At 51.3% G+C, this 25,964-nt stretch overlaps 1 protein-coding gene across 2 annotated transcripts; it reads right to left on the bottom strand.

The window, feature by feature from the left end:
- Positions 1–1,637: 1,637 nt before the first annotated feature.
- Positions 1,638–25,372, bottom strand: VSX2 (visual system homeobox 2). 2 transcript variants are annotated; one of them, XM_086613960.1, is made up of 5 exons: positions 24,934–25,372; positions 23,544–23,628; positions 20,497–20,620; positions 3,013–3,193; positions 1,638–2,029 (listed from the first exon to the last, which is right to left on the bottom strand). In XM_086613960.1, exons 1-5 carry the CDS (start codon positions 25,370–25,372, stop codon positions 1,638–1,640), a joined length of 1,221 nt encoding a protein of 406 aa, XP_086470086.1. The 2 variants fall into 2 exon arrangements, with proteins under 2 accessions (XP_086470086.1, XP_086470087.1); XM_086613961.1 differs by having other exon boundaries at positions 1,638–1,966.
- Positions 25,373–25,964: the final 592 nt, after the last annotated feature.

The raw sequence follows: 25,964 nt of genomic DNA, 5'->3' as shown, positions 1-25,964 counted from the left end.
TGCTGAAGTGACTTGTCTTCTGACTAGTTTCATGTCGTGACACTTAACTTCTGCTCCAGGTAAAAATGCTCTTCCTTCAGCTTTGTCTTTCACCACAAAGGGAGAGCAGCACTCAAACCCCATCTTCTCCATGGCTGGATGAGAAGGAAGCTGAAGACCTCTCTCTGTGCTGCTTTGGAGCTGCCACCTCTCTCTGGCTATGGCCTGACATCCAACTCCCTCTCAGCTTTGGCTGAATTCACCCTCCCTCAACGTGGGTGACTGGACTCATACACAGTGTTCCAGTTTAGTTTTATTCTTGTTCATATCTTTACAGAAAATGGCACATAAATCACAGATGCTGGATGACTAGAAGTTGTTACAGCTCCATATCTTAAACACCTCAAAACTGAATTCTTTTCTCACTGTATATACATTATTTACACACCATGGGCTATCATCTAACACATCAAACAACTGGGGGATGAAGACAAACGGGATGGATGGGGAGGCTTAACCTTTGACGGAAAACAGTAGCTCTAGGGAAAGGGTGCTCACAGCTGAAAGCAGGACAGAAAGGGTCACCTGGAAGTCACTGTCCTACAGCTTTCGAGGGGGAACAGCGCCTTACTGGGATGGGACAGCGATGGTACCATGGAGCAGGTTTGGCTGCATGGGTCTGCATGTGCTTGTATGGGGCTGACTGGGAGACATGTACACACATTATGGGGTGTATCAGGGTGGATCTGCATGGCTGTCGTTCCCTTTAACACTCAGAGAGCAAGCTGGACAAACAGAATTAAATAAATGCACTGGGCGGATGTTGTTTTCTCGCCTGGAATAATGTAGTCGGTAAAAAAGTTCGCTGTTGTACCCCTCTGCAGGGGTGTGGGAGGCTCCCCGGGCTTTGGCGTTCGGAGCAGAGCCAGAGCCGGCTGCAGTGGCTGGCCCTGCCGGAGCCAGTGGCATGAGCTGGGCTCACCTCGAGGTGCCGGATGGGACCAGGGAGCGACACCCGCAGACTGAGCCTGCCTCTCCCTGCCAAACGAAGACAAAACTCAACCGCCCCAAAGCTGCGACCCTTCCCCAGCAGACCCCAGCGCTGGGTGGAGAGAGATGGGTGGAAGGTGCAAAGCACCCTGGATGGAGAGTCGCCATTCCACACAAACACTGCCGTGGGCTTGTCCCACGGCAGCCTGGGGGGAAGGTGGTGGGTCTGCCTGGCACACGGCAGGACAGGGCACCAGGGGAAGGTGCTCAGGTAGCACTGGGGAGAGACGCGCACCAAGGAGGGGCATGGTAGCAGGGGACAGGCTCCCTCTGAGATGGCGGGTGGGGTCTGGAGCAGGAGGAGAGAGCCCCGGAGCCGGTTGCGAAGCCAGAGGGACCCAGAGCCTTGGTGTTCTCCCAGGTGGAGACGATGATGAGACACTTCCCACTCGAAAGAAAGGGGTGGGGGGATGAGGACGGCCTGGCAGGGTGGAGGAGCAAGAGGCAGGGGGGAAGGCGGGGGCATCCGTGCCGGGCAGCCCCGGACACAGAGACTGGGGTCTCGCTCCTTGCCGAGGCGGCTGGGGGGCTGGTGGTCCAAAGGGGGCTGCAGCCCCCGGAGGACACAGTGTCTGTCAGGGCTGGCTTCTGCCACCTCTTTCCCGCCCCTAGATCAGCTTCTCCTCCTTCTGCGACGAATTTGACTTCTCCGTCTGTCTCTCATCCTCCACTGCTGCATCCTCCCCTGCCTCCGTCTTCCTGCCTGGGGCCGGGGTGTCCCCGGCGATGGTCCCCAGGACTTTGGTGCTGTGCTCCTGAGCTTTGGCCCTGAGGGCAGCAATGCTGTTTTCTCTCAGTTCCTCCTGGGAAATGGTGGTTTTGGGATCTGGGCCCCTCTCTTCCTTGTCACCTTTGTCAAGCTTGGGCAGGGCCTGGCGTTCCACCTCCGTCTTCCTCCCCGCCTCAGCTGCTGCTTCCAGAGACTTTTTGTGCATCCCTAAAAAGAATTGTTGGTATTCGGGTTTAGAAAAGCGCCTGGGCATGGGAAAGCCATCTTGAACTGAAAACAGCAAAGATAAAGAGAGGCCAGAATTAAGGAAAAGCAGAAACCCTCGCTTCACGCTCGCTGTGGCCCCCGCGCGAGGGCAGCCCAGGCGAGGCAGCTGCCTGCTGGGGCAGCCCAGCCACGACAGCCATGGCTGGAGGCTGCCCCCAAAGGTCTCTAACCGCTCTCTCCCCTTCACTTCTGTCCGTGAACCTAAAGCTAACTTGTCCCCGCATGAGGACGAAGGTCTCAGACAGCAGCACAGTTGCCTGAGCTTCACTGAGGCTGCCAAGGGAAATCCCCCGTTGTCTATTCCTGTATCAACCCACTCTTCATGCAACCCACCCCTCTGCCTCTCAGTTTCACACAGACAGAAGGACAGGACAGCCCATCGTCAAGATGTCAGACATTAGTTTTGGGGCAGAATCAGCCTGAAAGGTCAGAAAGTGGGAAGCAGAGAGCGGGAGCATGGTAGGGTAGCTGCTACCTCCGTGGCTGCATGGAAAACCAAGCAAAAACAGGCAGAAATGCAGCTCCTCCAGGTGATGAGAGCAAGAGGAGGCAGTAGCGTGTTGCCTCAGGATCTGAGGCAAAGGAAGCACATTTGGAGGTCCCAGCACCCCACACAGCATCACAGGGCCAAGGGAGCTGGATCAAGATGGCCTCCTGCCTTGGAAAGGGTTGGAGCCGGTGCTCCAGGGCTGGGTGTGAGGGATGCTCCTGCCATGAGAGCCAAAGGCCAACACCGAGCCTGAGCACGAGGGGTCAAACTCCTGCCCTGGCCAGATCCTGCAGGTCAGGATCCGAGGACCGGTAGGGAATTGGGATGAGCAGTCAGATTCTATTGAGGAGGGGCCATTGGGGAACAGGAGGTGGAAGGTGGCCTTGCCCCGCCGCCCTCCGCCCACGTTTTTGGCACAGCTCCAGTTTCTTCCTTGCATCACCCCACTTCATCTCAACCCACCCACCATCTCCCATGAAGGTGGCTGCTTGCTTACCCAGGAGCCATGGGGCGCAGGACTCCATGATGCCGTCCTTGGCAGACTTGAGGATGGATTCGGGCAGTGGGATGGAGTGACGCACCATGGCACCGTAGAGCCCATATTCAGCCATCACACTGCTCCTGCCCCAGCACTTCTCCCTCTTCCGCCACTTGGCCCGGCGGTTCTGGAACCAAACCTGGGGTGGATGACAAAGAAGGACATCTTTTTCTTGGGGGCACAAGGTGTGTCAGTCCCCTTCCTGCATGGGAACACACATGTGCTTGTGCAGTGGGAGGAAGGTGGACGCGTGGATGCTCATCTTGAAAGCACTGCGACCTCTTTCCCCATGCAGCAGCTCCCATGTATCTCTCCCTCGCTTCCCTTGCAGGAGCGGCAAGGGCCAAGTGTGAGAGCAGGTCCCATCCGTCTCCGCAGGATGTAATTAATTTGCCATCACGGTGTCTTTTTCTAGTGGCTTTTGGCTCTCGTGCCTGGGATTCTCTTTCATTATTTACTGGGTGCCTGAGCTGCCGGCAGCGGTGCCTGCAGGGAGGATCGGGATGGGGGTGGATGCTCAGGAGAGGTGCGAGAAGGGGAAGCTGATCCGTGTGCTTCGCCCTGAATTCCCAGTTTGAAAAGCCCCTCATCTTCTCAGAAAATTGGCAGAATAATCTCTGAGCTGTGACCTGGGGGGCAGCCAGCAGAGAGGCGAGTGGCAATGAGGGGGCGGGGGGGGGATGCTCGCAGAAATCTATTAGCACTCGCTCTCCGATTTCCATTCCTCTTGTCTCCCTCACCCTCCTCCCTCCCCTGCTCCCCTCCCTTCCCGCCGAGTGGAGGCATCAGCTTTAGATGAAAAATTGCTCGAGGTCTATTCAGAAGGAGGCAAAGGAAGAGTCAGCCCCAGGGGCAGCCCAGGCCTGATTGAAAAATAAGTTAATTTCAGTTTGAATCGATGGGCCTCAGGCACTGAAATATCACGGGAAATTAAAGCAGCTGGTCCCCAGGGAACCACGCCATTGACCTGCGCTAATTAATGCCATGGAGTTACCAGGCCCCTCTCCGTGAGGCAGCCCCTCCCTCCCTGCGGACACCCCAAACACCTCCTCATTTAACTAATTAGACTCACAGAAAATTGGGTGTTAATTTGTTTAGGCTTTTTTTTTTCTTTTCTATTTTTTTCCCTCCCTTTCCCGGAAAGTACACGGCAGAATGGAAATGAATGGCGGGGTCTCGCTGGCAGATGGATGCTCGGGGTCACTCTGCAATCTTCTCCGACTTGATTGCTTGATTAGGTCGTTAGCACATTAAAAAAAAAAATTGCTTGCCGTCTGGCGCTGGCCTGATGAGTGGGATGAGGCGGGAATCGCCTGGGTAATTTATCTTTTTATACTGCAAAGAATTTGATTTCAATCTGCAGATATATGGAGGTGCCTTTGACACCTGTTTAACATTATGGAGCTGACAGCTTAACCCTCTCTTTTCCCCACTGTCCATAGCCGTGGGGGAGCTCAGGCCGCAGTGGGGAGCACTGTGGGACAAGGGCAGACTCCCAGCTCTGCGGCAGGGACCATGAGACTGATGCTGTGGAGTGATGTCCTGCTCTCAGTTGGCAAGGCAAGCTCACTGCTTCTACCTGTGCGGAGGGGAACCGCCCAGCACTGAAGCCTTATGGGGACAGAGCTGCAGGGTAGGAAGCACTGTCACCAGCACTGGTGACAGCCAGCCTTGGCCATTCCTGGGAGCCAGGCTGGCCACCCTGCAGGGAGCTCTGCAGGGTGTCGGGGGTGGTGGACCCAGTGGCTGTGATCCAAGCTTCTCCCAGCAGAATACACTCTGTGCGTGTCCAAGGGGATTTGACAGACAGGCTGCTTTGTCACACGTGTCATCTCTGCATGAGGAACAGTCTGATTTACACTTTCATACTGCCGATATGTAACCCCTGGACCATAGATAGCTGTGAATCCACTGGGGCCTGGAGCAAGGACTCTCAGGAGTGCATGGCTCACTCTCTCCACCCGTTCCTCCATGCCTGTGTGACACACGGGTTTGGTTTGCTGGGTTGTGCAGTTGGCAGGATGCTGACAGTGTTCCTCGCTCCAGGCCATACACTTCTCCCAATCCCAGGGCCCAGCGGGCAGAGATGGAAGGGACCGATTCGCTCCCTCTCCAGCCTTGGCACAAACCCGTGGGGTTCCTTCTCACCGGCCAAACTGGGGCAGTGGGGCAGCCACCACCGACACCTCCATGCTGCAAGGGAACAGCTCGGCCCACCAAGGTCAGGAGAGGGATCCTGCCTGTTCTGCCCTGGAAAAAGCAGTACAGTTATATCCCTCACCACAGAGCTCCTCTCAGTCTCCCTTGGCTTCAGGGAGAAATTCCTGTGCAACCCAAGGGACGGCTTCTGTAAATCTGCCTGGGTTTGGGCCTGCAGTGACACTTTTCCATGTACCAAGAGCAGCTTGCAGGGCTCAGCTCTGCACGCCTGTTATTGTCACCAGTTGCCACACCTGGGATCTCAACCAGGAACAGGATTTTCCATCAAGTACCAAGTGGGTAACTTTTTAAACTCTCCTCAATCTTCTTTTACCCAGATGCCTCTTCACTGATGCTTTTACTACCTTCTTCTTTCCCCTCTCTCCTGCCTTGATGCCCCAAACATCCATCCCCATGCCTCATGCTCCCTGCCCTTCTCCCTGGCCAGGTCTCAGCCTGCCCCAGCGCTGCCCACTGCTGCTAAACCTGCTGCCCTGGAGCATCCCCTTTCCCACAGCAGGGCCACACAAATGCCAGAGCCAGCAGAAGCTTTGCCAGCTGGCAGCCCAGTTTTGACTAGAGCTGGTGGAAAAATTTCAATCAAAAATTGCACAGGAAAAACTGCATTCAGCCACTGGAAGCGTAATGAAAATTGTCTATGGCTTTCTTCTCAATGCTGTCTTTTAATCTTAGCTGCTTAAGACATGCAAAATCTATGCTTTAAAGCCAAATGGGAAAATTGAAATGACATCAACACCTCAGCATGATCATTCTGAGATTTCTCAAACCAAAGTCTGTCATTTGATGGGAATTGCCTCTTGGTTTTGACTAGGAAAAAGGAAAGTTTGAAATCCCATAATTTCTAGCAGAACAGAAACAGGCAACACTGACCATGCTGCTTTAATATCATCTGAGATGAAGTTGAGTGAAACCAGTGGTGCTCAATACTGAATACCGTTGGCTTCAGACCCCAGCCCAGCACCTCTGCCACAAGCCTGTCCCCAGGAGCATGGAGGGAAGAGCTCCGACATGGCACTGGCAGCTCCCACACTGCTTCAGGTCAGCAGAATTATTCTCCGTGGCCCCTTCTCGGGATTTTGCCCTCATTCAGATGGCTCCATCAATGGATCTTTCTTCTGTGTGAAGATCTCACTGCTTTTTTTCAGAATTCTTGATGTGTTACCAAAATTTTCCTGTGCCTTGATTCTGAGCTGAATTATGCAACAGTTGTAGTAATTCTGAGGTATTTCCAACTGTGTTGGTACATCAGCCACAACTCCCAAATATGCAGTTATTTATTACTGGCACCTCACTTTTCCTGGAGAGCGTTTCAACCTTACACGTATGTTTACTCATAGTTTTGGTATTCCACGTCTTCTTTGGCTGTTTGTTGTCTTCGCTTGGAGAGATCTACTCTACAACTTCCTCCGGCTTTGTAAAATTCAGTCTGCTTCAAGCAACGTTTAGGTTTGTCCACATTTCCTCTTGCCCCTTCCCATCACGTGGATTGGCCCAGCTTTGTGAAATGCTTTATTGATTTGGCCGTGTACCCCGCAACTTCCTTCTCACTTGCTTTCAGCTGGTTCTCCGTTGCACAGCCCACAGTACAGTGAAAAGATTGTGTTTGTGCTTCCACACTTCATAAGTAGTGGTGGAAACCCCTGGTTAGTTTTAGACTGAAGCATGTTAGATGTTTGTGCAAAGCTATCACAATCTGATGCGCAAAGGTGTCTCTTGGACCAATGTCCTACATCTTAAGATGATTTACACCTTTTCATTATCACATAGGCACCCTCTGTGAAACATGAGAAGCTTGTTCCAGGAACCTTACCCTCAAAAAATGGACAACAGAGTAAAAAGGACAGGTTTGCCTTGCTATCCACCAGATGTGTTAGCATCTAAGTTCAGCCCATGCATGCACATTTGCTGTTTAGCAGCCCAAAGCCCTCTCCTGGGCCACGCCTGAGGCTCCACAAGTGCTGCCCTTGGCACGCCAAGGGCTGGATCTGGGGTGGTTGCTGCTGTGGCCGAGCTGGGGGCAGCAGCCAAGCATACCTCTGGCAAAGCTGCCAGGTGCCCTCCCTGCACGGGCAGCAGGATAAGACACTGCTCACTGCACATTACACACTACAAGCTGGGCATGCCTGCACACCCTGCAGAAGCTGCAGGCTCTTCCATATCCATGGGTTTTGGTCCTCTAGGCATAGAAAGACTGCAAGACCAAAACCCATCACCTTGTGAAACCTGCTCTCTATATGAGGCAGGCAAATAGAGAGAGGGTGGTAACATAACACCTTGCTCAGAGAGGATCTGCCCATCAGCTCAATCCCTATCATTTGGTCAGAGCTGAGCATCCCACACTCTCTAACCCCACTGGGCACATCACACTGACTGTCTCTTCCAAGAGCAGCCACAGCCTATGAACCAAGATAGCAGCAAACGCCAGCACTTTCAGTGGCATCTCCTGGATCCTTGTTCCACATGCCTGTTCTTCTGAGGCCCCCTTACCAAAATCAGCAGTACTGCAAAGCCTTATAAATGGGGGTGTTTCTAACCTTAATCATCATCTAATTCTCACCCTCAGTGCCCACTGCTGAAAGTGGTAAAAGTTGAGGCACTCTGTGCTCGACTGCAGGGTTGCAGCGTTTCGGAGTCAAGACTGGCAAGGTTATTCTTGCCAGTTTCCTCCTCTGCATCCCAAATTATGACCGATACTGCTTCAGATTATTGATGATGCAGAAGAGCAAATTGTAGTAGGAGGAATCTCTCATTTTACAAAGGGACGTGAGTCTCGATGTGTCCTTGTTACCCGCATTCATCATATTAGTTAGTTTGTTTACCTAATCAGCTCCTGAAACATTGTCTGCTAAGGAGAGAAATCTCCCTGAGATTGGCCGTGAGCCAGGAATTTGAAGTAGCAAAGAGATATTTTAAGGCATCTAGGGTGTTACTGTGTATTGTTTCTGTATTGTTGCAACCTAAAATTTTCACTGGTTACACTCACTTTCTTGCTGCTACTTTCCAAGCTGGGGCACACAGACGGGAGAATTGGTAGTGACCTTTTCTGTCTTTCTAACAAAAAAAAAAAAAAGTCATTTTCCGTGCCCAGGCATTCCTCATCTCTCAAAGGAAAACTCCAGGCCAGATAATGGGGGATTTTTGCTTCACCAACTCTGACGTTCTACCTTTGACGCAGCATTTCAACAGTGGTCTTTGAAAGTAACAAGGTTTATGGAGCACGAGATGGTCCCGGCTCAAAGCAGCGCAGGTGGAAACGTCCACTAGATGGCCACAAGTAAATGCACGTTTGCACGGACGGACACACAGACACAGGCACATAGACACACGCACACACACACACCCCACCCACCCCCAGCACATGCCTTTGCCAGGCTGCGGGGAGCAGCTGCACACCGCTGTTGGCAACTAAGGCAAGGGAAAAAATCCCAAGTCCTCCTCAGCAGCAATGGACTAACTAATCGTGGATCTTTGCTCTCTGACAATTCTCCAGCACAAACCGTCAGCATCAGGGAGACAAACTGTCGCTCTGTACAATCCCTGCAAAGAAGCCATTTCTGATACTTGAGCTCACCAAGTGAGGGCATAGCAGAGAGATGCTGTCCTGCTCAGCTAGGAGTTTCCTAATTTCTCCTGTGACATTGTCTTGGGTTGTATTCTGCTGTCATGGTTGTACCTGACATGATGGTGCTGATGACTTTCTGACCCAACATACTCACATCCATCCAGCACCACTTTCTTCTCCCAGGGATCCAGACATCTCAGGCTGAACCATGTGGAAGCTGAACTTCTCATGTTCATACACCCTGTCCTTTTCTCTATCGCATTACTCTGGACTGATTCTGTCACCTCACTGTATGCACAGCAAAGCATCGGCACAGAGCAGCTCCGTTTCCCAGTGCAAGCTCTTCACACCTCTGCCTGCATACTGATTTCTCTTCTCCTGGACTAGAAAAACCTGGTCAGGCTCGCTATCACCCTCACAGCAGAACGCTGCTCCTAAAATCAAGCCCAGTGGCATAACTGTCACTTTTCCACTTGAAGCCCTCTGGTGGGTCCAGCTGCAGACCAGAGAACACCTCCAGCTCACCTCCACGCCTGGGGCCCTGCTGTCACCTCAGCACTCGGTTCCTCCTGACAACTACACATCTCCCTTTCTACCTTCTTCCTTTCCAACCCAAGACTCTTCAATGAGAGCAATCAAAATGAAAATCTCCTCTGAAAAAATAGCAATGTCCTCACCCTTGTATTAGACAGGTCTGGTGGCCCTGGCGGGGCTCAATCTGAGGATGCCAGCACTGCAAAGAACGGACTCATATCTTCCTTAGAGCATGTCCCCATTCACTCTTATGGGCCCTGTGGCTTTCTAATGAATTGGCACAAGCGTGTAAGGTCTGACTGGTGCCCAAATCCCTCCCCTGTAGCGATCACCCCAGGAAAGCTTCCCATCCCCAGGCTGCTGATAGAGATCACACCAGTGTGCAAGCCTGGAAACCGTTTATTGCTGTCTTTTCAAATGTAGTGTCAAAATCATTGGCACTGTTTATGGTGACATCACTTTCTATGGCTGGTGTAAAGTGGGTATGAAGTTAAATGAGAGCAGTAAAGGTTGCACACGGGCTGCATAGCTGATCACAGGACCCATCACTCTTCCTGTTACTAAACACTGGGAGGAAAGACCATTCTGAGCTCACACTAGAAAGAGCAATTTCCGTACACAGCATGGCAAGAGCCCTTCCTGGTAATAGCTGGAGTTGTGTCCGATGCACTCAGTTAACAGGTCCAACCAGATGTACTGAGAGGAGCCGTGAGATGGTACTCATCCCTCTTGAGCAAAGATGTGATGGTTCATCCAAACTTGGGTCTCCTCTAAGCTAAACTAGCACAGAGCACACATTGAATACAGGCTCAATACGGCACCCAGCAAAAATGCACATGCTATTATCATGTCACTGGCCTTGTGGGCCAGGCCTGCCTCTGAATCTTGCTCTTAAAAGCTCTACGTGGGCCAAGTACAGCTACCTGTTGCAACTTATCTGACTTACACAGCCAGAGCTGTAAAAACTCTCTTGACCAGGGAACATGTCTGAAACCATGTCCCCTTGACAAATCTGGGATTTTCACCCGGCCTTACCACTTCATGGGGCGACATGTTTTCTCACTTGTTGTAACCTTCACAAAGTGGAGGACTTCTTCAGGTGCAGGGCTCCCATCTTCCACAAAGAAAACCAAGTGTGCACATGATGTGCATGGTAGGTATAGTGAGATCAGTGGTTCAGCACACATTCAATCTGTGCATCTGCACAGCAAATGCAGCCCTGAGACACTGACTTCATCATGGCCAGACCATGACATCAGCTGACCAGCAGCTTAGCTGGAGCTACAGCTCCATATAGGCTGCCAGATGCTGGAACAAAGCAGATAAACACCCAAATTCCTCTTTTCCTAACATGCTGGTTTTAAAACAGGAAAAACACCAAGGTCATGGGTTCATGATGGTCCCAAGAAAGCTGGAAAGTGTGCATCCATTATCCTAGTCTACACAAACCCAGGGAGACATTTGTCATCATCACAAAGGGCAATACTGTATATCCATCCTTTAGGTGCTCACAATGCCTGGCTCTGTTAACAATTTTGCCTCCTTTTCCCTGTTGTGTTTTAACCCCAGATGAAACTAGGCACAATGCAGCTGCTTGCTTACTCTCCCCACCAATGGAATGGGGAGGAGGATTGGAAAAAATACTCATAGGTTAAGATAAAGATAGTTTAATAGGGCAGGGGAAAACTAGTAATAATAATTAACAATAACAACAATAATAAAAGAATATAAAGAACAAGTGATGCACAATACAACTGCTCACCACCTGCTGACCAATGCCCAGCCCGTTCCCAAGCAGCGATCTCCTGCCCCTGGCCAACTCCCCCAGTGTATATGCTGAGCATGACATTATATGATATGGAATATCCCATTGGCTGATTTGAGCCAACTGTCCTGACTATGCTCCCTCCCATCTTCTTGTGCCACTGGTAGAGCATGGGAAGCTGAAAGTCCTTGACTGCTTAGCAACAACCAAAACCATCAGTGTAGTATCAGTATTGTTCTCACACTAAATCTGAAAACATAGCACTATACCAGCTCCTAAGAAGAAAATTAGCTCTATCCCAGCCAAAAACAGGACATCTCCCACTAACACTGCTCTGCAGGTCCTCTGCCACAGAGGAAGCTTTAGCATAGGTCTTCATGAATAGCCATATGCAATGCATTCTGTGAACATGGGGGGACACACCATATTATCACCCTAATGTTAGAGCATGGCAAGTCAGGGCAGTCGGAGGAGAAATGTCACATGCCCTTCATGGTGTCTTTCAATGGACACTAAAATCAGAGCTTGGGTCACCAGGCTTCCTCAGAGGCTCTGGAGCACTGCCTGTGCTCTGAGGCTGTCCGTTGCAGGCCAGAAGCAGCTCCATGTTGCCCTTTATCAGTACACACAGCACAAAGGACAACAGTGTGCTCTGGCCTTCTCCAGAAAAAAAAAAACGTAGGAGACAGAAGCTGTGCCACAGCAGGAGATGGTGTCTGCAGCATTACCTGCTGCCCACCATTTCCTGAGATAAAGCTCAAGCACATCCCTGCATGCACAGGACAGCCTGCGATGTGCCCCCTGAGGGCTACAGTGTGGGCTCACCAGTGCACAGCAACTATTGGTGTGTTGAAACGTTAGCTGGAAGATATCTACAGAAACGTGCCATGTATTGTAAAACATTGTAATAAGTTTCCATGCAGCAGCTTGGACGGAGCACCAAAAGGAGAACATTGCCATCCTTTACAATCTTCCCTTAGGAAGATACATGGTAAGGATGGTGTTTGCAATTCCTTGCCTCATGCAATAAGAGATATTTAAATGCCCAAACTCAGTAAACCCTTCACTGGGCTCTCTTGAATCTAGGGAATGAGGAAGACCACCACCAGTCAAACAGCAGGCCAGAACAGCGTTCTGTCCCCTGACCATCACCCAACAGGTCAGGACTGGCAGTTTTGTTGGCTGCACTGGCGTGGCCCTTCAGCACTCTGCTCCTATCACGTCTGCCACTGGCTCTACATGTTTCTCAGCTCTGTGTACCCTTAACCTTCTTTGAGTAATTCCCAATTCCAGGAGTATTCATGTGACACCTTACAGCTGCAGAAGACTTGTGCTCCAGGCGCTGGCTGCTGTGCCACTGAAGCCTGCAGCTGACATTGTCAGCTTGGGCTAGTGCACAGCACAGCTAATGGTGTGACCTGCAGAGCTGGAAACACTCAACCTGCTCATAGATGCTGCTCACGCCAGGGCAGCACATCCCAGCTCACCAGGATATTCCCAGGTATCACCCATGCTCAGTCCACTCAAGCTAAGATCTCCCAGGCAGGCAGTTGTCACTTAGCCACTGAAGCCTTGATTTCAGTCATGGTCATCATATAAGCTCAACGAGTTGTTCTAATCAACTAACAAATGGTGGGATGCTGTAGTGACAGCCATGGGACACTCTGAGTTGGATGGAGGGCAGGGAAGCCAAAGATATGAAGGGACCTGGAGATATCAGAAACACCTGATCAACATAAAATGAGTTATCTTGGAACAGACATGACCAGCATGTCTGGCTAAGAGCAGCGACCAGCACAGACACTTATCAGGTACATTTAGATGGATGGGTCAGCTAGGTCCTTCCAAGGGGTGTTTCCCAGCAATACTCACTGTTCAACCTCCCTCTGAGTAAGCCGAGCAGAGCCTTCAGAGAGGTAGCACAGCTGAGAAGGTATTTCCTGCAGTGGCGTACCCTGCGGAGCCTGCAGCTGCAGGTGACACAGAGCTTGCCAGAGGTGTGGGTGGGCAGCCTGGCTGCACTGGCCTGGCTGAACACCATGCGTACGGGCTAATCTAGCCTGGTAAAGTGCTGCTGTTTATCTATACTGTAGCAGGTCAGCTCCAGCAGCCAGGCAGGAGTCAGTCAGTAGGTTACTTCTAGACCATGGAGGGGACATAATCCCTATGTTTATGAATGTGCAACACACATGCCGTGGGCTTTTATATAGGCCATAGTCACAGGATGGTGACCAGGTATAAGAAAAGCTTCACTTGTGTTCCCACACTATGAAATTGGAGAGAAAGCTGCAGCTGAAAACTCTAATAACTACCAGCCAAAGTTTCAGCTCTGTGTTTGTTCAGACATTTGGGAGCCTAACAGAAACCCACTGAAACAGAAAGCAGGGAGCAAACTGTGCTTCTCACACCAGGCAGGTCCTAAACTGAACATCTCTTGCTTCTCCCAAGGCAATGCCACTCAGAGTAGACAGAAGAGCACCTAGTGCTTTTTCACAGCCTCTGATGAGGATGGTATCTGGAAGCCTCCTGCGCTGTAGGATATTGTAGGAACAGTTTGTTCTCCAGCTCAGTTCCTCTTTTCTGCTCCACAGAAGCACCTGCCAGCCTCACGCATGCAGAGATCAGGGTCATCTGTACGTCTGTTGAGGACTAGACTTCTCAAAACAGCACAGGCCTGTGCAAAGCCAGGCTCACAGAACCCACAAAGAAGGGCAATGAAAAGGCAGAGGAGATTTGTGCTGCCAGAGAAGAATCAGAAGAACTTGTTGAGATCTATCAGGGTAAAAGATAAACACTATAGAGAAAAATAGATCCATTAAGAAATAAAGGGGAGAGTAAATTAACCATGTCTCTAAAGTGCATGTGTTATTGAACTGTTAAAAAAATCTCTATTCAAAGTCAGGAAAGGAGGGAAACTTTATAATAAAGGATCATTAAAGGAAAACCTGAACACACAACCATCAGCTGGTCCCTCTGCCAGGCATCCTAAGACTGGAGGGTAATTAACTATTGAACTTGCTGGGCTGCCCAATTATTTTTTTCAAAAATCAGTTGTGAAATACTGCAGTGGTATCAGAAAAGAAAGTTCATCATTAAAAGAAGGAGTGAATGCAAGTGTTCCCAGCACAGGGATTTAAGGTAGCATTTCCAGAAGAGCTTAAGTGATCGAGGAACCCGCAGTGCCTAAGCTAACTTGCAGAAGCACTAGCCTTAACCTACTGTTCCTAACAAAATAGGGGGATAAATGCAGAGCAGAGTGGTCACACTGTCCCTTATGCTGTGACAGCCACAAACATCTTGCAAGGAACAGAGCAGAAGACAAGGACAGGCAAGTTTGGTTTTATTTGTTTTTCTGTCCCATTTATAAAATTGGTCTGTGGCTGAAGCAACTCAGGGACTGAACATAGAGGGATAAAGTGGTACCTGGGTATACAAAACACTCATAACTCCATACCTCCATGTCTGCACTAAAAACATCTTTTAAACTGCACCTACAGTCCCAGCTACAGCAGGGTATATCTCACCAGCTGGGCAGGTAACCTGCATGGTCCAGCAACAAGCAGGAGAGTCCCCACTTCACAGTAAGCTGAAGAGATGTTCCTGGCCCTCCATTTTCCTTCCTGTCTCCTGCTACGTTTTCTTCCTCTGTCCAAAGACATGTGGTTTAAGATTTTTCAGACAGTAATCCCTTTGGGAAGGCTTGCCTGGGCCACTGCTCTTGCCCATCACCCAGCCCCTCTGTTTTCGGCTCTGGTAATTCACTTGTAAACGAAGTTCTAGCACATGGACTGAAAATGGGCCACAGATAAAGGGTAATGAAAACACTCCATTACAGAAAGGGCCAAATTGAACAACTTTTAATTGAAAAATGGAAATTAATATGAATTTAGATCAACTAAACAAGCACATTATTGAAGAGGCAGCAAAGTAGATGAGCTCCTCACATACCAATTAAAGACATGGAGGCAGAAACGCACCATACGCCACCAGAAACACTCATAACAATATTCTCACCAAGCCAGTAAGTTTGATGAGTTTTATTGCTCTCACTTGTACACTTCCTACATCTCTAAAAGCATAGGGGAAGTTAATGACACTTAACTGGTATCACACTGCTGTGGCTCGCCCCAGTGCTCAGGAATTATTGGCAAAGGTAGTCAGCACTAGCTGCTCAGCTCTATTTCATGATTAACTTCTTGCAGGCCTTGCAGTGTTCTTAAAAAACCAAATTAAGATATTGAAATTGTTGGCTCACACAGCAGCAACACTTTCACTTCTCCATCACCTTGATAATTTACCTCCAACCACCCTAATTGCTCTGGTAATTTCCCTCCAGCTGGCCCTTCTCTCTTCTAAGTGTGAGAGTCATCTGAAGTTTTAGTTTAGGTCCTCACTTATTGAGAGTAATAGTGACAAACATAAGCTTCAGAGAACCACCACCACCACTGCTTTCTGCAGCACTAAGAAATCCCTTAGTGGCCATTCCAGGCATAGATTGAGGAAAGGCCAGCAACTCCATGGAGTAATCATCCCCATTCCACACTTACGCCATGGGATTAGGACTACAATTCAACACTCTGCAGTACACAGGAAAAGTTACGGGGAGCGGGAGAAGTCAGGGCTGCTAAAGCTGCATAAAGCAAATATTTTCTTCAAACCTTCTATCATGTTTCTTGAGGACACTCCATGGGTTCACTCCTGAGCTCCTGCTCAGAGCAATACAGGTTCCTCAGACCTTTCCAAATAATGTTCACTTCTACATACAGAATGTTTTTGCAAAACTGAAGTAAGGTAAGCCTCTTGTTCTAGAAAAATACTTTTGGTATGAATTCTTCCCTCCAAGTGACCACCCCTCCTGATTCCTCCATCCCCATTCAACTCCTAAAGGGCTTCACAGTGATTCTGAACCCTGTTAATCTAATAGCAGCTAAAACTTTACACTTCCAATTAGAGTTTTAGTTGGCTTTGTTTTGCTCCTAGCCAAAACTGGCATCTTAGCTGCCTGACAAATCTTGCTGGATACACAGTCACTCCCCACATATGGCACCAGCATCTCCTTGGGGTTCCTTTTGCTTACGTGAGCAATCTTATTTGTCCCAAAATTCTTCATCCACATAATTACCATACAATCATTTAACAACAAGAACTGACAATTTGTTTGATCAGTAGGAGACATGCTGTAATGACAAACATACTCGGGCATTTCAATAACCACAAATCAAACTGTTACTGAACTTTAATATTGTAGATGCTGGTGTTTAAAGTTTGGAAATGTCACATATTAATAAATACAATAGGGATAACTTATCTAAAATTTACCCATTACACTTCAGAGTATCTGTTATGAGAAACACATTGATTTCAGTCAGGTGTCAGAATAGTTGCCAGCTTGAGGCCATTTTGAATACTTCAAGTTGTCTATTAAGGATATACTTCCCTGCAGGAATCTACTTACCTTGCCTGGATTTTACAGAATGGTCTGGATTTATTCTAATAGCGGCACTTCAACTCTTCTGAATATTCTTTCAAATGCACTGATTAATGTAGTCTTTTTCAAGTATCTTGCAAAATGGCCACAGTGACATCTGCTCTGACTCGTGCAAAGTGTCTCACTAGGAAAATTAAATTATTTTCCCACATTGCCCAATGGGAGGATGCTCACGTTCCTTCTAGGAGCAGCCAGCTCAATGGGGAGGAAGATGCATGCAATGTGAAAGTGCTGTCTTGAAAAAAACCCAGACACGTTCATCTTCTCTTTAAATGGAGGATTTGAATATTTTTTCCTGAACTCAATGTTCTCTTAAACCAATAACTTTCTTGGCCTCTGATGGCTATTTGTAGTGTTCTGCTGAAGGTTTTACATGTAAGCAGTTCCTATATATCATTCTCTCAATTGCACTCTGTGAATTTCACTTTCATATTGAATTTCATAGGTGATTTACTTTCTCTTTGACTACTACCTCCTGAGAAATAATTCCATGAATGAAAATAAGGGGTAGATATCACTCTTAGGTGTGGATCCAGTGGGAACTCACATGAAATGCTGTGAAAGTCCACAGCATGTGAAACTCACAACAATCTTAGAAAACACTTTCATTAATGACCTACAAGAGGGAGAGAACAATGTTGAAAGATGGGAGGAACTGCAAGCTACAATGAAAATGCAAAAATATAGAACTCCCTTGAGCAGTTAGAAACTCATGCAAGAAAAAAACAATGATAACATGAAATTATAAATATTATGAAGAGGGGAATAAAGATTCATTGTCAGCTGTCTCTTCCAAGGGGCATTAAATGATGCTAATAGATTCAAAGCAAGATCTACTTCACTTGTGCAGTTCTGCTGCAGAACTTCTTGTTGTGGGATATTAAGATATTTACATGTGTTCAAAGTCCCAGGAGAACTTCTTGCCAGTGTCAGAGCTGGTAGGGCCTTTATTATGCTTGTTAACTAAAGTTAAAAAAATGCCATATGAAACCCAGAACACTGAAGGAAAAATCCTGAGGATAAAAAAAAATCTGTCTAAAAAAACTTGAAGTGACGGAATTGGATAAAAATAAATGAATAAATATGGAAGCAAGTAGACCAGTGCTAATCCAAGGCTGTTTCTGCAAGGACTCAGACGTCCAGCTGAGTTGGTGTGAACACACACAGTTGCCACTGTAGGCATGTGGTCCCTTAGTCTCCAGGAAGACTGACAGGCAGGATGGGCTTCACAGAAGAAACATCACATGATTCAGAGACTAGCATGTGATTTGTGAAGAACCATTTGAGAAATGATCTTCACAGCTTGCTTAAGCGATGATGAAAACCAAAAGTGACAGCCAGGAAAATAAATTGGTTAGATTTATTTAAAGAGTGTGAATATCGTAGCAAGGGGGAAAGAATTAGGCTCATACAAAACGGGCTAAAGTTGAAAAGGAACATCAGGTAAGATATCAAGAAGCATGACCAAGGCTGGCAATCATCTTGTCATGGCTCGTGACACACAAAAAAGTATGGACGAGGAAACTTCACAGAATATGTGGCAAGGGATGATCGGGTGCTGACGCACTGGAAAGACCAGTGGTGCCCAGGACTCCTACGTGACCCTGATGCTCACCCTGGCAGGGTGCTCATGCTCTCACATAACAGATGCCACAGAAATTCTGCTGTTTCTCATTACTTCCCCCTTCGTGATGAGCAGAAGTGTTACTCACAAGGACCTTCTCCTGGAATACACGTGTCATTAGCAACACTGATGTTCAGAACAGCGACACCATGAGGTGCTTCTGCTGTTCGAGTCTAACCTGATCTCTAGGGCAGAGGAGTCACAGTAAGGAGCATTCCTAGGTTTAAAAACTCTGCAGTGCAGGAAGAGCAGGCGGTTGTTCATTAGCCAGCTGCTGAATGACATGCTGGCAGCAGGTCAGTGACAGCTAAGATACGTTAGCCACTATTTCACTTCCAAATCAGATAAAACACTGAGTCTCAGCACTAGAAGAATGCTCCAGATGCTGAAACAGTAGATGCAGCGTCCAGCTCTGCATTGTCTGGCATAACATCTCCCTCCGCCTCACCCGTAATGAAGACCCTCAGCTCTGGCCAGAGAAATGGTGCCTCTGCAGTTCATCCCTTGAAAAGGCCCTTTCTGGGAAATCGAAGGATCTTCTTTCCAGCCCAGCATCAGATGATGGGTGCAGGCAACACCAAACTCCTGCCAGGTCTCTCCCCTCTTGACTCGATGTCCTACAGGGTCACAAGTGGACAAGTGACCCTCCATCCAGCTCACTCTCTCTAGAGACAAAGAATCAGGGCCTGTTGCTCAGAGCAAAATACTAATGCCTCAGGTAGGATTTCAGATGATGGACCATTAGTTCTGAAGACGGGTGGAAATCCTGTCAGCGCACAGGTTATCTACAAGCTGTTAGGTCAGTGGGAGTCCTGCCGGCACAACAGGATAAGAAGCACGACTTGCTTTTATAAAAATGTCACTCTTGATTGAGCACAAGAACAAGGGTGGTGACGGGGGCTCAGGATTGAGGGAAAAAATGCTGTACTTTTGTTTGGAAGGATTTCCCTGTCCCTGCACAGGGTCACATCTCAGCAGCTTCCAGCATTGGCACTACCTTGATAAGTGCCCTCTGATCTACCTTCCAAACCCACGAGGCAGCAGCCTCCTGGGCTGTCTCTTCAGCAAAGAAAGACCACAGTCTGAAGGAACAGATCAGTGGGTGCTCAGTGTCCGTGAGACGGGACTGAGCGGAAGGAGGAACCAGGGAAAGCAGGACCCTCCCAACACCATGTGGCCCTCAGGCCAATGCCTCTTGTAAGAACCGCTATGCACCAGCCACAGAGGCAGCCACGGCCACTGCATGGGTGACTGGGCCAGTTTAACCTGCAGCCAGCCAAAAAACATCACCTGCATCAGCAAAAAAAGATTCAAGCCTTGGCCATTACAGCTCTTGTACAGTAACATGATGGGAGCAAGGCATGGGGAGTACAGGGGCAGCAGAAGCTGCTGGAGTTTACCCTTGTGAATTTCATGTTTGGTCTGCCCAGGCACATTGTGCCTCCCACGCTGTACGCAGCAGCTGTAAATCTTCTCCAGCATTTTGGGCAGTAATGACTGCCTGTGTACTGGCTGCCACACATGCCAAAAGCTGGTGCTGGCACAGCCCTACGGCTCAGGCTGCTCCTTACCACCGGAGGATTCACCACACTGGCAATACTCCACATGGCCTCATTCTACCTCCTCACAGTGGCATGACAGGACTGCCACGCAATTAAACCCCAAGCATTAAAAATCATTAATAAAAAATTATCCCCAGAAGCTTTCAGGGAAGATTCACTTGAGGAAGCAGATGCAGAGAAAGTGAAGAGACGGTGCAAACACTTCCCTGGGACTCAGCCCTCATTGCCACACTGCTGTCCTATCCACAGTGGAACTATCCACCTGCGACATCCCCGTCCATCCTCCTGTGCCTGAAGGAGCAGAGATGAGTTCTTTCCCTTCCACATTGCCCACCCAAACCCAGTCTCCAGGAGGCTCTCGTTGCCTATACCACCGGGACCTCGGAAGGCTGCGGTCTTTTCTTGCACACCAGTTGCCCTTCAATGATTCAGGATTTCATCTGTTACACACACCGTGGATCCCTGTTTCAGCACACCATGTACAGCACATGTCGACATGCAAACACCAAATACAAATCTGCCAAGAACAGCTGATCTGTCTGCCTATCCATCAAGAGCCGGGGAGCGGACAGCCTGGGGAGATATATTCGGAGCAATGTCTGCCTTCCCATATTGCTACCTTTTCTTCAGGGAGGGATGAACATGGCTTAGAGAGGCAGGATAAGGGAGCCCGAGAGATATGATTACCTGTATCCTGTCTTCTGGCAACTCTGTTTTCATGGCCAACATCTCTCTAGCGTATACGTCAGGATAGTGGGCCTCATTGAAGGCCTTTTCCAGTTCCTCCAGTTGGTAGGATGTGAAGATTGTCCTGAGGGGAGTAAAACTCTTTGATCAAAAAACATAAGAAGAAGAAGCAAAGATGATGAAGAGTCAGAGAAATGGACACAGAAGCTACAGAAACCCAGGTAACCCACTAATGCATAGCTTTCCCCCCCCCATCTCCTGTGTTTCTGTGCACAAAAAAGGTCAGGTGCCAGGGTGAAAGGAGAACCAGAAAATGCCAGAAGACAGTGCTTTGAACAGTTACAAATCACTTTCCCTTTCAGGGACTTGCCTCTGGAGACGGTCCCTCCCCAGCAGTGAGCACCCGAAACCGACAGCGACAGCAGCTGCTCTTACATCTCAGACCCTGCTGCCTCTTGTGAGAAACCTGGGGGTGCCCCTATCCCTCACCCACCCCCCACCGACAGGGCAGTGCACCCACCCCTGCCCTGCCTCAAAAACAACCCCCTCCTCCTCTTGCATCCAGAGGTTTCTTAACTCTTTGATAGTCACGCTGAGATAAAGCAGCATCCCCTCAGCACCCTGTCTGGAGAGGTGCCGAACCCTTCCCCAGCTGTTGGTCCGCAGCCTCTTCAATCTCCACGAGCAAATAATCCTCCCCTGGAGCCCTGGTCCTCGCCTGAATCCTCCAAAGGTTTTATCCACTCTGCTCTCCACTGTTTTTCACCAGTCTTTCTCTACAAAAGCCAGTGCCAGCTCCCTTCCTCTGCCTTCACCCTGGTTGCTTCCACTTCGATATCCCATTAGCTGCTCCCTGCCAGTTTGTGTTACCCCATTATCCAGTGGAAATCTTCCTGGACCGCCCTGGGCAGGCAGCAGACCAACCCGCCTCTGCACAGCCAGTTCTCAGCTTGGGACAACCAGATTGAAAAATCAGCAGCTGGAAAGGCGAGACGGATGAAAGCCCTTCTCCAGGGGATGGATGAGAGGTCTCGGACCACTTCCACTCCCCCGAGGGTTAAAACTCCCCCCCTCCAACCCTTCTGGTATATGAAACACGATTTTTGATAAAAACTAACAACGTTCCAATGGAGGGAAAAAAAAACCACAAAAAACAAAACACCAACCAAACACGAATTGCAGCCTTTGTTCAAAGTAAATGTATATATTATCAAACTAAGAAACATGTGTCTCCCAGAAGAGGGAAGGAAAGAGGAAAAAAGTCTTTTTAAAAATACATCTGAATTTCAGAAAAGCCCTACAATTCCAGAGAGCATAAACAGAAAATCTCAGAAATATCCTCTGCTATTCAGAACAGAAAGGATTCCACCAGATCAATAACATTACTAACAAAAGCAGCATGCAAATGCCAGGGACCTGCCTGCAAGCAGATCCTTCTTTAAATTCACTCCTAAATCCATTTGCTTTTCAAACAGTTTTCCTTCAGCTCCGACAAATCTCTGAAGTCTGGGGACAGCAGAGGTGTATTAACTCGTGTATTTTCTCTCTCTGGGACCACAGGAAAAATTATTCCAATTTTGATCCAGTTTAGATTTCAAGCATTCCCCTCCACCCTCCTCTAACCGGAGCACCCAAGCCCAGTAGGGCTCACGGGCGGGAGGGTTTTGCCTGACGTTCAGCTGAAGTTTTCCCCTGTTAGCTCTCATCCCTGGGTAGCCCCTGTCCCTTTTGCAATACACAATCCACTTTCCCTTTTGGCGTTTCTACCCTGCAGAGAGCTGCAGGATTGACCTGTCATCTCCCAGCTCTTTCTTGATCCAACCAGAGGTCTTAACCGTTTACTACAGAGTACACAACTACAGCTAAATGCTGCCGGTCTGTTTCTGTCTAGAACAGAAAATAAAACGAAAGTGAATTCCTTTTCCTCTCTGCTACCCAAACCGTGACCTGTACACCAGCCCCTGCTGTTTTCACCCAGCCCTGTCCAGTCCAGTCCAAAAAGAAAACGAACCCGTATTTACTCTGGAGCACACAAACTGGGAGCATTTGCCTGGGGAGTTACCCCGGATTTGGGTTGAGTCCTGCAGACCAAGTCTCCTGTTGCACGCATAGCAGGACGTCTCCTGGGATAGTTGGTCTCCTTCCATCCCGCATCCTGCTAAGCTTTCACTGGGGCGTCTTTTAATCCACCCTTCCTGCATCATGGCAGGATTGATTTAATTATTCCTAAATCACCCACGGTGGACGGTGGGCTTTCCTTTGTCCTGAGTCTCCGGTCACAGCAATGCCAGAACCCAGCACAGGATTTTTCGTTTCTGTTTCTAAGGTGCAGACGAGATCCAACTCCATTTTAGCTGTGGGAGAAGTCAGGCTAAGTCTAGTGCCCTGACCGCTCCCGAGGGGACACCAAATCCCGTCCGGATCTCCCAGAACGGATCTTCTTTTCCTTAAGCAATTCTCCAGCCTTCTTCACCTTCTCTGCAGGCTGTGTCTGATTCTCAACTATCTGATCTATTGCCAAACCATTTATTTATAAGTAATAAAATGTTTAAATCATTGACAGAAATTTTCTCTTGCTGACAACCAATATTAAGATCGCTGTATGCAGAGCCGGGGACGGTTTTGATTATTTCGGGCAGGTTGATGATTTTTCCACCCCGCCAAACAACAGTGATCCGCATCCCGCCCGAATGCCCACAGACTGCTCGGGTGTCCGGCTCGGGATACCTGGATCCGCAGCCAGAAAAATTAAATAAAACGACACCTGTGGCCGATCCTCCCGCTCCCTATAGGCACGTCCCCAAATCCGGTTTATTTTGGATGGGGAGAAAGAAAAAAGGAAAGGGCCTGTGGGAGAAGCCGCAGGGGCGCCGGGGCTCTCCGGCGGCCGGAGACGGGAGGAATATTTCGCTCCGTGCCGGAGCGAGGCGGGAGCGGATCGGCCCCGCCGGAGACCCGGCCGTGGCGGCGGGGCTCGGCGCTGCCGGTGCCCAGTGCCCCGGGGAGGGGGTCGGCGGGAGCCGGCGGGGTGGCGGCCGCTCGCTTACCTGTGCCGCCTCTTCTTTCGTTTCTTGCTCTGGTTTAGGGAGGATTTGGACATTTTGCGATCGCTGGAGGAGACATCCTCGGAATCTGCGGAGAGACAGGCAGTGGCCGTGGGCTGGGGCTCCCTCCCCGCCGGGGACTCCCGCGCAGGGCCGGGCCCGCCGGCTCCGCTCCCTCCGGCGGTTCCGGCCGAAGGTTTCGTTGAGACCGCGCCGCGGAGGGGGCCCGCCGCCGGCCGCTCCCTCCAGCCCGGCGGGGCCCCAGCCCCGGCCTCAGCGCTGCTCCCGGCCTCGGTCCCGGTGCCGGTCCTGGCCCGGGCGGTTTGGGGCGATCCGCCCCCGCCAGGGAAGGCTGCGGGCCGGGACCGGGCTCTCGCTCTCCCCTCTCTCCCCCGGAGTCGTTTGCTGGGACTGCTGTTGTCTCGTTGCTAAAACGCCGAGCCCGGCAATCTCAACGAAACCGTAGGAAAATGGGGGAGCTGCAGCCCCTTCCCCGCGGTCGGGCACCCGCGGCCGCCTGCCCCAGCCTGGGGATGACGGGATTCCCCGCAGAAACACTGGAGCGGGGAGGAAAAAATCGAGGTTTATGGAGCTACCAGGAAAAAAAAAACCTGGAAGAGCTAGTGTTTGCCCGCGGCCCCCCGGTCCCCAGGGCAGCCCCGGTCGGGGGGGTGTTAAGGGCAGGGAGGCGCCGCCTTTGCCCCGAAGGAGCAGCCGGGGGACGGAACCGGGACCCCCATTTCGATAAGCGCCCCTGTGCCGCGCTCCGATCGGGGCCGGGCCCGTGCTCTGGCTGCGGTCCGACCCCGTTCCTGCCCGCGGCGCCTCGCCGCTCGCCCGGCCCCGGCCCCGGCGCCGCGCTGCTCGGCGGGCCGCGCTGCGGGCGGGAGCGGCGGGCACCTCCCGGGCCGGGCACCGCGCCGGACGCCTCTGACCGCTCCCGGCAGGATGCTGGGGGTCGCCCCCGGGGGCCGGGGCCGGGCGCTGTTGCCTGTCGCTCCGGGGAGACCGGAGGCGGCCTAGGACCGGGGCCTGCGGGCAGGGTTGAGGGCGGTTGCTGCCGTCTAGGAAAGGGATGCCGAGCGGCCCCTAATTCCTCGACAACGAGTTGGGGCGGCTGGAGCCGCGCGGGGGCCTCTCCGCCGGGGCTCCGCGTATTCCCGGGCCGGGCGCCCTCGGCCGCGCCATTACACCGCAGCTGCAGCCCCGGACGGGGAGGAATACGGTCCCGCCCTCCCGCCCTTCTCTTCCTCCTCGGGACCGAAACGAAATCGCCTTCGCCCCGCCGGGCGTGGGGCCTCCCGCAGGGGCGCCGGGTGCCAGCGGCTGCTGGGGGCGGGCGGCGGCGCTGGCGGGACGCGGCGGTGTCCCCGGGGGCCGGGGACGTGCCTACCTGAGCTGGCCGTCTGGCTGCTGTCCAGCTGCCCGGGAGCCCGGGCCAGAGGCTGCAGGTGAACGCTCTGGGGGTCGGAGAGCACCTCCAGGAAGGTGGGCTGGGTGTAGAAGCCGGGGATGCCGCCGGCCCCCAGCAGCCCCATCCCCACGCCGCCCACCCCGGCGGGGCTGAGGACGGAGCGGGCCGCCAGCAGGTGCCCGGCGGGCAGCGAGTCCAGGGCGGCCCGAGGGTGCGACGGCGGCTCCTTGTTCAAGCCCAGGATCTCCTGGATGCCGAAACCGGTGCAGCGGGGAGGGGTGGGCCCGGAGCTGGGCTTGGCCCCGGCCGTGGGGGGCGGCGGAGGCGGCGGCGGGGCGGCGGTGGCGGCGGCCGCGCCGTCGGGCTTGGGCTTACCGGGCAGGCTGGGGGCCAGCGCCGCGCCCGCTTTGCCCGTCATGCTGCGGCCGGTGGTCCCTGGTGCCCGCTCCGGGAATGCCTGGGAGCCCCCGGCTCAGTCCCCTTTTATCCGCCCAGCCGGGAGCCCGAGCGGGGTCAGAGCCGCGCAGCCAATCACAGGGGCCAGCCGCGATTAGGGATGCCAAAAAGCCGGCACCGGCGGCGGCGGGGCCGCTGCTCGGCGGGTTGGGGCCGGTGCCCACCGGCGGGCTGGGGCCGCAGCCCGCCCCCGCGGCGAGAGGGGCCGCCCCGGTGGGGCAGGCCCCGGCCCGGCTTCGCCTCCAGCCGTGCTGGGGAAGGTGGGGTTAGGGAAGGATGGAGGCATCCGTGCTTTCATAAACACGGCTCCAGCCCGGCCGCGTACGGCGAGGGGCACCGGCCCCGGGGGAAAAATGCGCAAAACAGCCGTGTAGGGCAGCACCGGCATCCCCGGCTTTCTTGCTCATCCCGTATTCTGAGATAAATACGTGGTCAGCAGGGCAATACGTGTGCACAGAGGAAACCTAAGGATTAAAGCTGAGCTGTGTTCCTTGAAACAGTGTAGAGCTGGGAACATTGTGTGTTGAAGAAACCTCCGGCTTCATGCCATCAGA

This window comes from Tauraco erythrolophus, chromosome 6 (assembly GCF_009769465.1).
Source record: "Tauraco erythrolophus isolate bTauEry1 chromosome 6, bTauEry1.pri, whole genome shotgun sequence".
Lineage (NCBI taxonomy): Eukaryota > Metazoa > Chordata > Aves > Musophagiformes > Musophagidae > Tauraco > Tauraco erythrolophus.
Note: the sequence above shows the minus strand (reverse complement) of the source record. Positions and strands in the feature narration are given on the sequence as shown.